This window comes from Bos mutus, chromosome 3, assembly GCF_027580195.1.
Source record: "Bos mutus isolate GX-2022 chromosome 3, NWIPB_WYAK_1.1, whole genome shotgun sequence".
NCBI classification, from domain to species: Eukaryota; Metazoa; Chordata; class Mammalia; order Artiodactyla; family Bovidae; genus Bos; species Bos mutus.
In genome coordinates, this window is record NC_091619.1 from 100,283,244 (window position 1) to 100,300,539 (window position 17,296).

At 39.7% G+C, this 17,296-nt stretch overlaps 1 protein-coding gene across 1 annotated transcript in view; it reads left to right on the forward strand.

Moving 5' to 3' along the window:
* Positions 1-17,296, forward strand: part of ZMPSTE24 (zinc metallopeptidase STE24) — a 43,647-nt gene that overhangs the window by 5,510 nt on the left and 20,841 nt on the right. The window contains exons 3-6 of the mRNA XM_070368203.1: positions 4,965-5,051; positions 10,374-10,490; positions 11,207-11,359; positions 12,660-12,801. Coding sequence (XP_070224304.1) covers positions 4,965-5,051; positions 10,374-10,490; positions 11,207-11,359; positions 12,660-12,801 — 499 coding nt within the window. The remainder of the gene's footprint in view (positions 1-4,964; positions 5,052-10,373; positions 10,491-11,206; positions 11,360-12,659; positions 12,802-17,296) is intronic.

Sequence of the window (17,296 nt, forward strand, 5' to 3'; positions counted from 1 at the left end):
CAACCCCCAAACTGTCAACCAGTTGTTTTATCTTTCACAAGAAATTTCTTTACAGCCAGTTGGTTATGCAGTGAAAATGTTTGCAGCAACATATTTAAGGCAAAGAAGCTTATGGCAAAAATACAGACACGTGAAAGTAATTGAGATTGGCTACCATAACTGTTTCATCAGTAAAAGAAACCAGCTGTTTGTAGCTTTGTTAAATGATTATAGAATTGTCTAGTAAGTCACAAAATTTGCATTGACAAATATGTATTATTAAGACTAGTGTGGTTAGAACCAAGTTGTTAGGAAGCTCTCTAATTTCCTTAAGATTATGGAAAGTGGCAAAGATTCTGGAAGAGGCATTTTAGAAAAATTAATAAATGGTCTGAAAAATAAGATTATATTGCCTTTTGGGGTACACAGTGATTGCTAGTAATTAGTCTTTTCGGAATTGACTTTTTATTATTTTTACTAGTCCAAGCCAAGTTTATTTACTGCGATATTGAAGATTAATATTAAAACTCAGTGCCTTCCAGCCAAACCAGGAAAAATATACATGTGTGATATATGTGAATTGTATCTGGTTTTGGCTAATTTATCTGAAGCATTTCTTCTATTAGAGACATGGTCCAAGAAGGAAATCAGCCTTCAGATGCAAGTAGAGGGGTAGAATTAGACACTGTCCTTTCCCCTCATTGATGTCTGATTCTTTGAAATTCATTCACTTAACCCCTACAAGGCCATTATACAATGACAGGGAAAATATTTTCAGTCTCCTTGGCTGTCACATAAACCATTCTAGGAAAGATGGGTGGTAGCTTGTTTATTGTGCTTAGTGTCCATGGGAATGGCTCAGTTTGTTCTAGGAGATGACAGAGGTTAGGAGAATCCATATATAGAATGAGAGACCTTTGTAATGTGCTATGGCTCAAACTAGAAGCTGTACTGATGGGCTAAAGCTGGAACAGTAACAGTCATCTTCATAATAATTGTGTGAGTTGTGATTTTCACTTCATATATTGCTTTTATATTTATGGTTTTGTTTGATGTTTACAACAATGCTCTGAGGTTTTAGAAGGGCTTCCCAGGTGGCACTAGTAAAGAACTGGCCTGTTATCGCAGTAGATGTAAGAGACACGGGTTCAATCCCTTGGTCAGGAAGATCCTCTGGAGGAGGGCATGGAGCAAGAATACTCCAATATTCTTGCCTGGAGAATCCCATGGACAGAGGAGCCTGGGAGTACAGTCCATAGGGTCACACAGAGTTGGACATAACTGAAGCGACTTAGCCACACACACACTGAGGTAGAAAGTATATAGGCATTATTATTCTCTTTTTATGGCTGAGAAAGCAAAGGCTCAGAGAAATTAAACAGCTTGGCCATATAATGGCCAGGTGACCCTCACTGCCAAATGAGAGAACGGAGTTTCAGACTCTGTTCTTCTGAATCTAAAAAAGAAACCATTCTTGAAACTCTCGGACTGGCAACATGGATATAGTAAATTTATCCTTGGGGAATTAGTAAACTATATTTGCCATTAGATAAGAAGTGTTTTGTGTTACTTTGAAATCCTGTTCTGTTTGAAAGCAAGTTCATTAGTTCCCATTGTGTTGATTAAAATTAATTGGTTTGTAAGCTTTGGTCACAAAGAAAAAGTACAAAAACTAAATTAGACTTTCTTGCTGTGCTACTTTCTACCCAAGGGAACATAAGAGGCCCATGTGACCAATTACAGATGCCACTGTTCACACAAATGTGACAAAGCACCTGGATATAAAATGTCCCCCCTCTCTGAGACGAGCTTTCCCACTATCTCATAGTGATAGTGAAGTCGCTTAGTCGTGTCCCACTCTTTGCGACCCCATGGACAGTAGCCAACCAAGCTCCTCCGTCCATGGGATTTTCCAGGCAAGAATACTGGAGTGGGTTGCCATTTCCTTTTCCAGGGGATCTTGCCGACCCAGGGATTGAACCTGGGTCTCCCACATTGTAGGCAGACGCTTTACCATCTGAGCCACCAGGGAGGGCCTGCTATCTCATAGTCGTCACTAAAGAGCCCTCTCAAGAAATGGAATGGTTGGGGAGTAGAGTAGGGCAGAGTGGGAAAATTTCAAACTAGCTTCTCTAATTTCTGATCAGTTCTGAGTGAGCAGTTCATCCTCTTTGAGTCTCATTTTTTCTCCTCTTTTAAGATGAGAAGCAGATAGATTAGTATTGTATTTCATATGATTTGTGACAAGGACTGAGTAAGATAATATAAATGAAGCAATTAGTACGGTACTCAACACAAAGCAATGACTTAGTCATTGGGTTTCTCTGGGCAAGTTACTTTAACATTTCTGAGTGTCAGTCGCCTTATCTATAAGATAGAGATTACTGTGCTCCCTAGCCTGGCTGCTTTTCAAGACTTTAGTGAAATAATATATGTGAAAGCAGGTGACTTGTTTTTCTTGGCATCATTAGTTCTTTTTAAAGGACACCTGTCTATACAGAGAAACTTTACGGTTGGCTGTGTTTTGTTTTTTGTTCCCCAAAGCATGCCAAACAACATTAGCATTAGCTGTTTCCAGATGCATTCAGAGTTCATATTAAAGCTACCCTTGACACTTAAAAGCTGGACTTTTAATCATAGGTGTTCCAGCCTTTTCCCCAAAGCATTATAAATCCTTAATTCTGCATTATTTATTAGTATTGAGAATAGGATGAAGGAAATGCCATTCCAAGTCAATTAGTTCAACAAGTGGAGCATATACCACACAGAGTGGTGCCAAAGCATGTCCTCTGGGAAAATAGTTTATATCCAAGATTGAGTTAGTTAAAATGGAAACGATGGATATAGAGTTAAGGGGGCCTTACTTTTAAAAAGCAGTTTATTAAAATAGTGATTTTCAGACCTTGGTTGTACACCGCATATAACTGGAGACTGACTCTTGGGCCCCTCTCCCAGTTTCTGATTCTGGTTCTAAGGTGGAGCCGGAGACGTATTTCTAGCAGATTCCCAGGCAATGCTGATGCTGTTCCAGAGACCATATTTGAAACCTGTGGTATTATATCAATCCCCTGCATACTGGTAAAACTCCAAAAGATGGGGACTTCTCTCGTGGTCCAGTGGTTAAGAATCTGCCTTGCAGTGCAGGGAATGTGAGTTCGACCCCTGGTTGGGGAACTAAGATCTCACATGCCGCTGGGCAGCTAAGCCCATACAGCATAACTACTGAGCCTGCGTGCCGCAACAAAAGATCCCACGTGCTGCAACTAAGACCTGAGGTAGCCAAATAAATATTTTTAAAAATCTGAAAGATGAATAGATCAAGTATGAGTGAGATAGTGGAAAACAGGAATGCTCTAATGGGAGTATAATTTGGTATAAACACTTTAGAGAACAGGCTGATAATGCCAAATAAAGTTAAAACTCACCACATATGGATCTAAAAAGATGTAGAGTGTAAAAAGCAAGTTGTAGAATGATAAATACAATATGATCTCATTTATATATATTCTTAAAAAGCATAGGTAAACCACTATATTAGGCTTCCCTGGTGGCTCCAGTGGTAAAGAATCCTCCTGCCAGGCAGGAGAGGCAGGTTTGATCTCTGGGTTGAGAAGATCCCCTGGCAAAGGAAATGGCAACCCACCCCAGTATTCTTGCCCAGGAAATCCCATGGACAGAGTAGCCTGGCAGACTACAGTCTATGGGGTCAGACAGAGTCAGACATGACTTAGCAATTAAACAATACCACTAGCACCAAACCACTATGTTATTTATGGATACATATATAAAAATGGAAAGTGGATTGGAAGGACACCTGTGCAATATATGATAATGCCCCAAATTCTCAAAGCCACAAGGAACCATGTCTGAATGGATGGGAATATTGTGCTTCTGACCAAGGAGTGTGATCATTGTGTTTCCAAGGTTTCATGGTGAAAAAACAAGATATTGACTCCTCTTGGACAAAATGCTTCCACAAACTTGGTATCTGTTGTGAGAAGTCATGTTTTGTAAGCATATATTCTTTTCACATTTTTGAAAACTGCTCCCTCATTCATATGTCTTGTTGGTTTGGTGAATGTCTCTGTTCACTTTATCTGCTCAAGACAAAGGGTGGTGCTGAGAAAGGGGCCTACTCCTGTGAAACCCTGATTCCCACCTCAGGATTCTCTTTTTCCTTATCCAGAGATGGCTCTGATAGCCTATTCTGTCCCCCAGTTTGGTAGGTGGACATGTTTAGTTACACCAATACTAACACTTTGTTCTAACTAAGAGAGCTGTTTCCTTTCAAGGAGAAGCCAGTTATGGAGCCATAGAGCCTGGCCTAAATCCCATTTCTGTCACTCGTAGGAGTTTTGATAAGTTGACTCAGTCATTCTAAGCTTAGTTCCTGATTCTTAAGGTCTTTTGTGGTCTTTTGACAAAAGTTTTTTCTCTCTCTCTCTCTCTCTCTCTCTCTCTCTCTAAACAGCTTTATTGAGATAAAATAACATATACAATTCATCCATATAAAATGTATAGGCGAAAAACTTTTGCTTAACAGTCTAACCTTAGTATCTCAGTTGGTTTCTATTTGTCTAAATGTGTGTTTTATCCTAAATAAGATAGGTCTCTCTCTCTCTTTTTTTTTTTAACACACTCTCATATGGTAGTTTCTGCTGCTGCTGCTAAGTCGCTTCAGTCGTGTCTGACTCTGTGCGACCCCATAGACGGCAGCCCACCAGGATCCCCGGTCCCTGGGATTCTCCAGGCAAGAACACTGGAGTGGGTTGCCATTTCCTTCTCCAATGCATGAAAGTGAAAAGTGAAAGTGAAGTCGCTCAGTCGTGTCCGACTCTTCGCGACCTCATGGACTGCAGCCTCTACCAGGCTCCTCCGTCCATGGGATTTTCCAGGCAAGAGTACTGGAGTGGGGTGCCATCGCCTTCTCCAATGGTAGTTTCTAGTACTGCTTAAATGTGACCAACATATGCTTTGTTTTACAGCTTATTCTTCTCTTTGGAGGAATTCCGTACCTTTGGAGAGTCTCTGGGCGCTTCTGTGGTTATGCTGGCTTTGGACCAGAATATGAGGTATGTCATTCATTAGCATATATTTGTCAGTCTTTTCTTCTTCCTTGGCCAGCTTTCTACTCAAGTTAATTTTTTGGCTTCTACCTAATGAAGGGTTCTCTGTGTAGTTCTCATCCACTTACGTTAAGATAATATACATTACTGTAGTAAACTCCAGAATTTCAATGGCTTATCACAGTAGTTTATTTCTCAATGACATAATAGTCCAGTGTGAGTATTTTGGGAGTCGACAGGTGACATCCTTTTATGTGGTAAGCCAGAGACCCAGTCTCTTCTTATATGGCTCTGCCACTCCCTAAGTGCCCCTATGTTCTCTTCATCCAACAGGCAGAAGGAATGGAGGGTGGAGAAAGTGCATCCCCTTCTTAACCTCCTTGTCTCCGAAGTGATACCTGTCCTTGGCATTCACATTTCTTTGGTGAACCAGTCATTTAGTCTCAGTTGCAAGGGAGCTAGGTAATGTAGCCTCTGGGTAGGCAGCTGATTCTTAGAAACTTCTTTCTGCAATCAGTGAAAAGTAAAGCATGAATTTTGTTGAACTTATGCTAAGCAGATCCCTGTGCTACACATGTATAGCAGATACTTTCAACCGAGACAGAATGTATCTCCTAGTATCTCCACTGAGCTCCTTGAGTTGGCGGCCCACTTCTGGGAATTCTAGGTACAGTGTTGGAATCAAAGCCTTAGACCTGAGACTTTGCCTATAATGGATGCTGGGACACTGTTTTTGACTTTTTCTTGGTAATTGGTCTGTTCTCTCCTTCCTGTTTATATGAAATGATGCGTTTCTTCAACATGGCATGTATAGGTACCTTGGGCTTTAATTCAGCTCATCCTGTGTCCCTTTTTGTATACCATTTTCTAAGGAAGCCGAACTCTTTTAAGACCTCCTCTTCCTGTGATATCTCTGTATTTTTGTAGACATGTCCTGACCTGCCATTGCACTATTGCTGTTTACTTGCTTGTTCTCTGCATTGTTTTGTAAACAGTTTAAGGTGGTTTTCTGTAAACATGGCTGGTTCCTAAGAGGCCTTCTTTGACCACTTTCAGCTACAATGTCATCCTTCTGGCACTCTTCAGTGAAGCACATCGCCTTATTTTATTTTCTTTACAAATGCATTTACCACTGTCTGCATTTATCATTACTGTCTGAGCCACCAGGGAAGCCCTCCATTTATCTTATTGTTTATTTGTTTACTTTTGATCTATCACCCTGACAAAACTTTTAGGTTATAAGGGGACAGAGACCTTACATATTTTCTTCACTGCTGTGACTTGTGCCTAGAACAATGCTAGTCACAGAGTAGGTACTTCATAAATATTTGTTGAATTAATGAACCCAATCTATATACATACATATAAAAATATTCCTTACCTTAACAGGAAGTTTTTTATATAATGTTCTTAGACATTATCTTTGCATTTAACAATGTTTTAGAGCTCTCTTTCTGTGTATATAAATCTTCATTTTCTTTGATGGGTGCCTGGTACTGGCAGCAGTCCTCACTCAGCACCATTCTGATATACACACATTTCCGTTTCCTTGGTTTAGTTAATAACACCAGCCCCTCAGCAGTTTCGAATTTCACTTACCACAATATGTTATGTGTATAACTGCATAAAGTACGAGTTCCCTGCTAGCTCTTCAGTTCACAAATCACTGTGCAAATAACAGATGCTCATACAGTGACTGATCACATCACTCTTCAAATTCTGCCAGTGGCTGGTCACTGCCCAACTGCTGTTCAGTGATTCAGAGTGTGCAGTTGTGTTGTCTCCTGTCTCCCAGCTATAAACCCACATGACATTTCACAAAGATGGATCACTGAAAGAGGGAATTTGGCCAACAAAGATGAAAGTATAGGGACTTCCCTGGTGGCCCAGTGGTTAAGAGTCTGCCTTCCAATGCAGGGGACTTGGGTTCCTGCTCTGGGAAGATCTCACATGTCACGAAGCAACTAAGCCTGTGTGTGACACGACTGGAGAGCCCATCTGCTCTGAAGCCCATGTGCTGCAACTGGAGAGAAGCCTGCAGGCTGCAACAAAGAGCCTGTGTACCACAGCTAAGACCTGATGCAGCCAAATGAATAAATACTTAAAAAAAAAAAAGAAAGTAAAGAAAGATTGGTATTGAAATTCACATCTAATGTACATGGTATAGAAGAAAGAGCTGATCAAATTCTTACCTAAAACAGCTCTTCTTGGTTTATGTTTTTTCACAGTGTATGAAGTATTAAAATACCTCTTTCTTGGATCCCAATAGTCCTTATTATATACATGATATTCTTATTTTTGCCAGTTGGACAGGGAGAAAACAATATTGTACTATTATTTCATATAACTTATTGTTGAATGGAAAAGTCAGTAATGAAGCAGCATATGAAAATAAAAGTATGTGAATATCCATACAGATTTTTCATATAACTAGTGTCCTAGTGATGAATATTTAAGTTGGTTCAGTTTTTCTTGATTGCGTATAGAGGTGTCCATTGTTGCAGACAGGTTTCACATCTCTAAGAAACCTGAACTAGTGCATACCAAAATTTGAAAAGTAGTTTCCTCTGGAGAGAATTTTGGCAATTTTTATTTCCTTATTTTTGCTTATCTCTTAAAATTCAGTAGTAAGCATGTACTTCTTATATAATGAAGACCAATTTCTTCACTAAAAAAAGAAGAAGAGGACTAAGTGGACCTCAACATATCCTTAGGCATAGGTAGTGTGTTTTTCGACAGGACTTTCTGCTTTCCGGGATTCCCTGATAGCTCAGTTGGTAAAGAATCTGCCTGCATTGTGGGAGACCTGGGTTCGATCCCTGGGATGGGAAGATCCCCTGGAGAAGGGAAGGGTTATCCGCTCTAGTAAACTGGCCTAGAGAATTCCATGGACTGTATGGTCCAGGGGGTTGCGAAGAGTCAGACACGACTGAGTGACTTGCACTCACTTTTCTGCTTTCAAGAATACCGACAAGTGGTCTCATAATTAGTGTCCTTACTTTTTGACAGTGAGATTTGGCCCAACCTTTTCCAGCAAGTGCTCAACTTAAAGACTCAGAACGCTCTAGAGTTCTGTTGCCACGTTATGAATATGAGCTGGAATGAGTAGGTTCATCTCAGACAAGAGGTGAAGTGTGCCATCAGGCCATTTTGTTCTGGATCACTCTACCCTCATGGCACAGGACTTTATAATATTCTGTGTCCTGGAACCTTAAGTTATTCACTTATGGCGCTAGAGCCCAGATCATGTTGCCTTTGAGAAGCTATAAGTCAAAACCCTTTCCCCTCACTGCCCAGTAGATCTTGTTTCTAAGATATTTTCTCCTTTCTGAGTTAGAATTAGGGTTCTTCTGAGAAAAGTCCTGGGTGTTTCTGTATACTCCAGTTTTCCCAGTGTGACTGTCACACCTCCTTTTTTCAACTAAAGTATTAATATCTTCCTCAACTCAATCATTTTTCTAAATGCTAGCTTACAGTTATCTGTTAGGAGTAGAAGGGTCTTAGAAAAGAGTAGTGAAAAGTAGCATTTTGGGATTGGATTATGAAAATCGTTAAAAGCATAATGAGTTTGCAGTCTTTTAGAGCCCTTACAAATTTTTTAAGTAGAGAAGTGGCATTTTAGATTCATCTGAGGTGTGTGTAGGATGGATTGGAAGGGGAGGGATTGATAATAGGCAGGGAATGGTGCCGGCTGTTTTAGTGTTTAAGGCAAAATCATTTAAAACACCCTTAGAATCTTAGTGTTTAAGGGGGAAATAAGCCCAGTGATTAGCGAATTAGACCTATATTAATTAATTATTTGGCTACATCACACGCAGGATCTTTTTTGTAGCACCCAGACTCTCTAGTTGTGGCACATGGGCTCTGGAGCTTGTGGCCTTCTGAAGTTGCAGCAAGCATATCCTGTACCAAGATTACATTATGCTCTGTTATTTAATATGGTTATATTTTTTGAAGATGGAATTCTGACTCAGTAGTTTTGAAGAAGGTCCTGGAATCTGTTTTGTTTGTTTTTAAAAAATATCTCATTTCCCATTTGGGGACAAATGCTGAAATAAATCACCTGCATGTTGTAGCCAAATCTCCTTTCTTCCTCTTCCCTTCTCCCTTTTTCTATGTTTAGAAACACAGTGGCTGCATCTTTACTAACAAATCACATATGCTTTGGTGGTATACTCCCATTTAAAAGAATTCCGTTTTAAGGGCTACCCTGGTGGCACATTGGATAAGAATCTGCCTGCCAGTGTAGGAGACACAGGTTTGATCCTAGTCCAGGAAGATCTCACATGCCTTGGGGCAACTAAGCCCAAGTACCGCAACTATTGAGCCTGTACTCTCGAGCCAGTGAGCTGCAACTACTGAGCTACCTGCAGCTGCTGAAGCCTGCAAGCCCTATAGCCTGTGCTCCATAAGAGAGGCCACTGCACTGAGAAGCCCACACACTGCAACTGGAGAGTAGCCCCTGGTCATGGCAACTAGAGAAAAACCCACGTGTCAGTGAAGACCCAGCACAGCAAAGAATTAATTAATTTTTTTTAAAAGAAAGAATTCAGTTGTCCACTGGGGAGTAAGAGGGAAAGTGCTAATGTGGTAGGAGGGAAAGAGAGGGTTCTGTTTGCTTCATTGCCCTTTCCCCTTCCCCACAAGTCCCTTTATGCTAATTAGTCCTTGTCCGCCACTATCATAGGAAAACATTTGTGAAGAGAAATGAGGCAGTTCTTAGCTTTTGATTTCCTAAGGATCTGTTGTAAAGGCAATGAAAGGAATCCTTGAGAACAATTGTCTCTCTTGGATTAGGGCTCTGTGAAAATTTCAACACATTCTGCCCCACCTGCCCTGGCCCAGCTTTTCAGATGCTCCATTATGTTTCTCCAGGCCCATCATCTTGTCATCTTTCACTTTCAGGATGCTCTTTTCTTTCTCCTTGCTTTTACAAATTCTGTGGAATTCCTCTTTGTCTCTTCTGTTCCACTAATTTATCTCTTTCTTCAGAGTAGCACTCCCAGTCTCATCAGCTTTGTAGCCTCTTGAATTCATCAGCATATGTGGCTGTCTCTCACTTTTAAGTTCTTTTAACCATTTTGTCTATATGACTTCAAGTTAACTTTCATATGCTGCCTGTGTAATTAAAGAAGTATTTTATTGCCCTCCTATCTTACAAATAAGCCCTGAGGGTGGAGGTGATGTTTTAGACCTTGTGTTACCCATAGAATCAAGCACATTGAGTTATAGTAAGTACTTAGTGTATACTCATTGATTTGTTCCCTAGTAATTTGTTTGAGGAATGAATTAATATTAAAAAACTGCCTTTTTTCCTCTTGTGTTTAGATCACTCAGTCCTTGGTGTTTCTGCTGTTGGCTACACTTTTCAGTGCATTGACTGGTTTGCCTTGGAGTCTTTATAATACTTTTGTGATAGAAGAAAAGCATGGTTTCAATCAACAGGTAAAATAGAGAATACAATGTTCTCTTTTCAGTGTGAAGCTCATTTGTACTTCTGTCCTCTGCTGGTAGTAATTAAAACATAATTTTCTGTTTTGGAGAAGGAAATGGCAACCCACTCCAGTATTCTTGCCTGGACAATCCCATGGACAGAAGAACCCTGCCAGTCCATGGGGTCACAAAGAGTAGGACACAACTGAGTGACTAACAACAACAACAGTTTGCTATTTTACAGCATGAATTAATCTAGAAAAAGGGAACTGCAGATATGGTAAAGATCATAGTTTAAGGTCTTGCCATAAACTCTTCTACTACTAACATCTAGTGTTTTTCAGCTGCTGCTGCTGCTGCTGCTAAGTCGCTTCATTCGTGTCCAACTCTGTGCGACCCTAGAGACGGCAGCCCACCAGGCTCCGCCATCCCTGGAATTCTCCAGGCAAGAACACTGGAGTGGGTTGCCATTTCCTTCTCCAATGCATGAAAGTGAAAAGTGAAAGTGAAGGCGCTCAGTCATGTCCGACTAATAACATTTAAATAAGTTCATTTTAAACTGTAAAATGCAGGGCATTGACTTATTCTCTTAGGCCACCTGTTGTCATATAGTCTTTATATGACTGCCTTTTCATTTTTAAAATTGCTTTAATAATGTATCCGTTTTATTCACTCATTATTTTAAAAGCAGTTTCTCAGTTTCTTGTGATGACTTTTTATTTTTTCAGACTTTGGGGTTCTTCATGAAAGATGCGATCAAGAAATTTGTTGTGACTCAGTGCATTTTATTACCTGTATCTTCACTTCTACTTTACATTATTAAAATTGGGGGAGACTATTTTTTTATTTATGCCTGGCTGTTCACACTAGTTGTGTCTCTGGTGAGTGAAATCTTTGTTTCGATTTTCTTTTACAAAGTGTACCTTGGTGAGATAACTGTGATTTAATCTTTGTTAGCATCTATATGGTTCTTAAGAAGCAGAAGAAATATAAATAGGTGCTCATATAAATTCCCTTTTTGTTTTCTGCTTTTAGCTATGGAAATAGGAGAGCTGACTCTGACCATAGATTTTCCCCTCCTTATACTGACTCTTACAGATTCTAGAAGCTAGTTGTTAGTTACTTTTAATTATCCAGTTGTCAGGCAGTTTGGGGCTGTGCATTTGTGAGTTGCCACCAGAGTGATGACTGACAATTTTGATGACCCTTGACTGAGCTCCAGTGTCTAAAAACCGTGGATATTTTGAAGAGAGAATAGATGTAAGTGGGATAAGAAGAAGAAAGCATAACCGTATTTGCTTTCTTCTGCCCTCCTTCCCCGCATTTCCCTTCCTCCTTCTTCCCTTTTCCCTCTACTTCTCCGTCCCCTGTGCCCCTCCCTTTTCCCTGTCTCCTCCCTTTTCTTTCCCCAGCTCCCTCTTCTTCCTTCTCAGCCTCCTCCCTCTCCTTCTTCCTTTCCTCTCCCCCATTATCCCTGCCTCCCGTGTTCTTTTCCTCTTCTCTTTCCCAAATTCTAAACTGCTTCATGGCGCAAACACTATGTACAACCCAATCAAAATGCTCTAGTAATAGCCCCCAGAAAATACACCTATCAGCTCTTCAGCTGCACTCGTGATGAGGTTACCGTGATGCTCACCATTTCACTTCCAGCCAGTGGGTTATAACTGCAAAACGGGTGCTAGTTGGACTTACAAATATATGTTGTATGGCTAATTGAAACGAGAGGGGAGAGAGCACAAGAAATGCTCCCAAAATGCTTAAAGAAGTGCTGTTTCAGCCAGTGTGTACAATTGTGAACTGCAAGTCATTAGTGTTAGCAGGCAGATTAAGCTCTAGTAGTTCTTTTTTTAGCAAACACTTCAAGTCTATTATGATTACCCTGAAAGAATTCCAGGTTATGATGGGCTTATGAAGTGTCAGAAATACCCAAGATAGTTTTGAACAGACCATTTGGCTTCTTAATTATTATCATCTAGGGACTACTCATTTTGATTTATTTCATCAAACGCATATTAAGTGCTTACTGTCTGGTACCGTTTGGGGCTGGGGATACCAGAACAAATAAGATAAGGTCCCTGTTTTCAGGGCTGGGAATTACATAATTGTTTTTGTATTGAATTTGTATAGTGAGTCGTTTCTCTTTAAGGACATAATCAGGTTGTTCTAACATTTGCTTTTCAGGTGCTTGTCACCATCTATGCTGATTACATTGCCCCTTTATTTGACAAATTCACCCCTCTTCCCGAGGGAAAGCTGAAACAAGAAATCGAAGTCATGGCGAAGAGTATTGACTTCCCTTTGACTAAGGTGTATGTTGTTGAAGGTAAGGCTCCCTGGGGTAAGAAGGTTTTATTTGAGTAATTTGTTTTAGTTGAATACTTTATTCTTAAAACTTTAATAAAAGATCATGTCAGTTGGTTTTGGGCGGGGGTTGTTTGGTTTTGTTATTTAAAGATTAGGATTTTCCATTTTGGCTTTTGAAGATTTATAAGAATTGATAACATAGTCCAGGGATAGAAACTGGTGGCCTGATGCCAAATCCTGCTCTTGCCTCTAGCTGTGTTTGTTTGGCTTTACAGTATTGCTCATTCGGGGCCAAGGCCTTTTTCACTCCTTGTTATGTCATGATACTAGACTGATTTATTCACTTCTGCTGCCTACCTGGCTTCTTTAGGTAATGGAATTGGACTCTGGCTTTGGACTCAGATCCCATTGGCACTGGTTTGGGGGCTTGGAAACAAAACCAGTGTTATTGGCTTTATCTCCCCCAAGACTTCCAGTGTTCACCTGCAAATTACCCAAGGCTGGTACCACTGAGTACTTTATATTAGTTATATTCTGCTTTTCTGATGACTGCTTTTGAGAGTTAAGCCATCTACGTTAGCTTGTGTAAGACTACTAAAGTCTCAAGGAGTCTTTCATCAAGGAAAGATGAATTAACAGTAACCAGAAGAGTAAAGAAATCTTAGACATTTGGTGGCCAACTGAAGGCACAGTTGGAACGTGTCTATGGGGAAATGGTAGAAAAATAAACCAATGCATACTACTTCTTTAGCCTCTGAGATTATTATTCTTTTAATTAATATTAAACTAGTAGCACAATGATGAGTATATTAGAACAATCTCTGAGGCACTTTTACTGAGGGAGCAACCTAAGTTGCCGACCACTTAAGTTATAATCAGAAAATGTGAATGCTAATGCTATGGCAATAGAGGTAATTGAGAAGATATGTGAAATATACTATCAGTACTATATGATTTTAGCTGAAATAGAGAAGGCTTTATGGAGGGTTACATGGGACTTTACGGGAAAATCAAGATTTGAGTAGTGGGGGTAGCATTTCAGAGGTCAGGTTGTGGAGCCAACAGGCTTGGGTTTAAATTCTAGTTCTATGACACAGTCCCTTTTTGACTTTAGGGCACTTACCTCTGCTAAACAGAAGTTACTCATCTGTAATGCATATTTTTGTTGTTGTTAATAATGGTAACAATCCTCAAAAATATTTTGAGTGAATGAATGTTGTCACTAACAGTAGCAACACATATTATGGATTTGTAAACTGAAAGGAAAAACCAAGTGAAAAACCAGTAGTCTTGCTCTCAGAAAACATCAGAGAGCAGGTACTGCACAGAGAATTAAACTGGTGTGAAGTGATGAAGAATGGCTGAGTAGGTGCTTTAGATTAGGTCATTAGACAAGACTTCTCCAAGCAAATGAGTTTAAACTGAGATCTGAAGGAAGGAGCCATCCATGGGGAGACTGTCCAGAGCTTGATATTTTCAAGAAAAAAGTCCAGTGTGGCTGCCGCATGGCAGGAAAGTGTTTTGACATAAAATCTGAGACATAGGCAAGAGTCAGACCACATAGGCCTTTGTAAATCAGGGTAAGAATCTTGAATTTTCAGTCCACAGATAAAGCTATGGAAGGTTTTAGGCAGGAAAGTGACATGGCCTTGGTTTTTACTTTTTAACCTATCTTAGGTTGCTATATAGAGAAGTTGGTAGGGAGGCTAGAGTAGAAGCAGTGTGAGCAGTCAGAAGGCTGGTGCCGTTCAGGAGGAGAGAATGGTTATTAGACTAGAGTAGTCTATCCTGATGGCTCAGTGGTAAAGAATCCACCTGCCAGTGTAGGAGACCTGGGTTCGATTCCTGGATCAGAAAGATTCCCTGGAGGAAGAAATAGCAGCCCACTCCAGTATGCTTGCCTGGGAAATCCCATGGACAGAGGAGCCTGGTGGGCTACAGTCCATGGGGTTGCAAGGAATTGGACACAATTTAGCGACTGAACCTCAACAACAGTAGTAATTGATGGAGAGAAGTAGGTGTATCAGGGATGTGTTTTAGAGGTAGGGTTGATGGAACTTGATAATAGATGACATGTAAAGGAATAAGGGAGCAAGAGATCTCAAAGATAATGACTTAGATTTTTGGCCTAAATGATTGGATAAATGATAGGCTACTGAGATGGGAAAAAACTGGGAGAAGAACAAGTATATGGGAGTTGAAGTTCTGCTAGGTGGGTTATAATTTGAGATACCTATTGAATATTGTACCAGAGTTCTACAAGCAATAATTAGTTGCAAGTCAGCCATAGAAACCAACTATGGTTAATTTAACGTGAAAAATTCCTTATTGAAACAATATTTGATAAGTCACAAGATCACAGGAAAGTTAATTTGCCAAACTTGGGAAATGGGCTCTTCACTGGGAGACTAGGAACTCAGAATCACCCTGAAGAACCAGTCTGGTGAGGACACTGCTGTTGGAGTTTAGCAGTTTGCATCTCTAACACTCTCCCACTAGCACCTGCAGAATTAATTTCTCACTGCCCTGCTTCCTCGTGTAATTAGCTACTATTCAGAGTCCCCAGTGGGTGCATCTGATGGACTGAGCCAGGGCACTGGGCTAGCTGTCAGGAGTGCTGGGGAAGCAGATATCCAGCTTTTTTGGATTTCTTAAATGAGAAGCAATCTCTCACAAGGCTTGCATGATGCCAAATTCCCTAAATTCTGCAAGGGGATTCTAATACTGGTCAGGGAGAAAATGACACATGAGAATATAAACAACAAAGATGCACTATAGACATCCTTGTGGAGATGTAGGCTTGTCAAATAGGCAGCTGGATATGAGTCCAGAGTTCTAGGGAGAGGCCAGGGCTGGACATAATGGTCTGGAAAGTATCTGGCATGTAGATACTTCCATGGATGAGGGCATTCAGAGAAGAGAAGGGGGCTCAGGTCAGGGTCAGCTGAGGGGGAAGAGTGGGCAAAGGAGGCTGAGGAGGAGAGACCACTGAGGTAGGAAGAAAATGAGGAGAAGATGGTGTTTCTATTGGGATAAGAGAAGAAAGTGTTTCAAGGAGGGAATGCTCAACTGTATCAGATGCTGCTGAGAGGTTGATTAAGATAAGACATCATAAACAAAAGATAAAGAGACAGCTGGCAGTGCCGTACAATCACATAGGACATTTTGGTGTTCAGAATTCTCAGATATGTTACTTCATACCTCAAATGGTACGATAAATCTATTCAGTAAACAAGCATTATTGAATAAATGCTACATGCAAGGCGCAGTGATACAAGAGCTTATGGTCTTAAACTTCAGTGAGTATAAGAATTCCCTGGAGAATCTGTTAAAAGATTCCTTGGCCCCATTCCCAGACATTTTGACTTATTGGATATTTCTACTGTTTATGTCTAACAAGTACCTGTAGGTGATTTTGGTGTAGGCATTCTTTGGGCCATACTTTGAGATCCTTGGGCCAGTGGGAGATACTAAGACATTAATTTTGTTTTGCTTATCTGCCTATTTCCATAGATAACTTCAGGTAACTTCTAAGAAATATTTTTAAATTAATTAAAAAATTAGGAAAGATAGAAATGAGATAGAAATATAAGATGCAGATACACAACTTTCCAGATGCTAAGATCCTATATCATTGATAAAATTGGACCACATGTTTCGCTCTTAACTTCCAGGCAATCAAACCAAAAAGTCCTAGCCTCATATCATAAACAGGAAAATAAAGCTTAAAGAAATTAAGAAAGTTTCTTGCATTTATACAAATAATACATGGCAGAGCCAAGATTGGAACTTAAAGTTTATTGTTAACCAATAAATTCACTGCACATGACAGAACATAAAATATAATGAAAATAAAGAAAAATATAAAGAAGAAAATAAATATCAACCATAGTTTAGCTACTGTTAGCCACTGCTAAAAATTTAGGGCTTTTTTTCTAGTTGATTTTAAGATAGTTTTAATTTTTTCTGATTAAATAAGTATACTTACTTTAAAAGCTTTGGAAGAGAAGAAAGTGTAAAGGAGGGAACAAAAATCCATGTTTCTATAAGCCAGTGATAAACACTTCAGTATTTTAATATATTTCTTAATAGGCTTGTGTTAGGCTTTTCTATTTACATGTACATTTTTTCACAACAGTAATGGAATTTTGTATACACGAAGTTTTATATCCTTTTCAGTATGTTGGTGAGCTTTTCCTATCTTGTTAAAATATTTTAAAAGTATAGTTTTTTTCTGGCTGCTTAAAATTCCAACTCATAGCTTTATCATAATTGAATCATTCCACGACCATTGGATATTTAGGCTTTATTTATTTATTGTTAGAAAGCTGCAATGAGCATAAATATTTGTTATTATGACTGAAGAGAAACAGACACTCTCCACTGCTGGTAGTGATTTATGTTGATATAATATTCTTCAGGTATTAAACAATTTGAAAATGTTAACGTCCTTTCCAGTAATTCAGTTTCTAGGCATCTCTCCAAAAGACCCCAGACTTTTTAATTATTTTCCA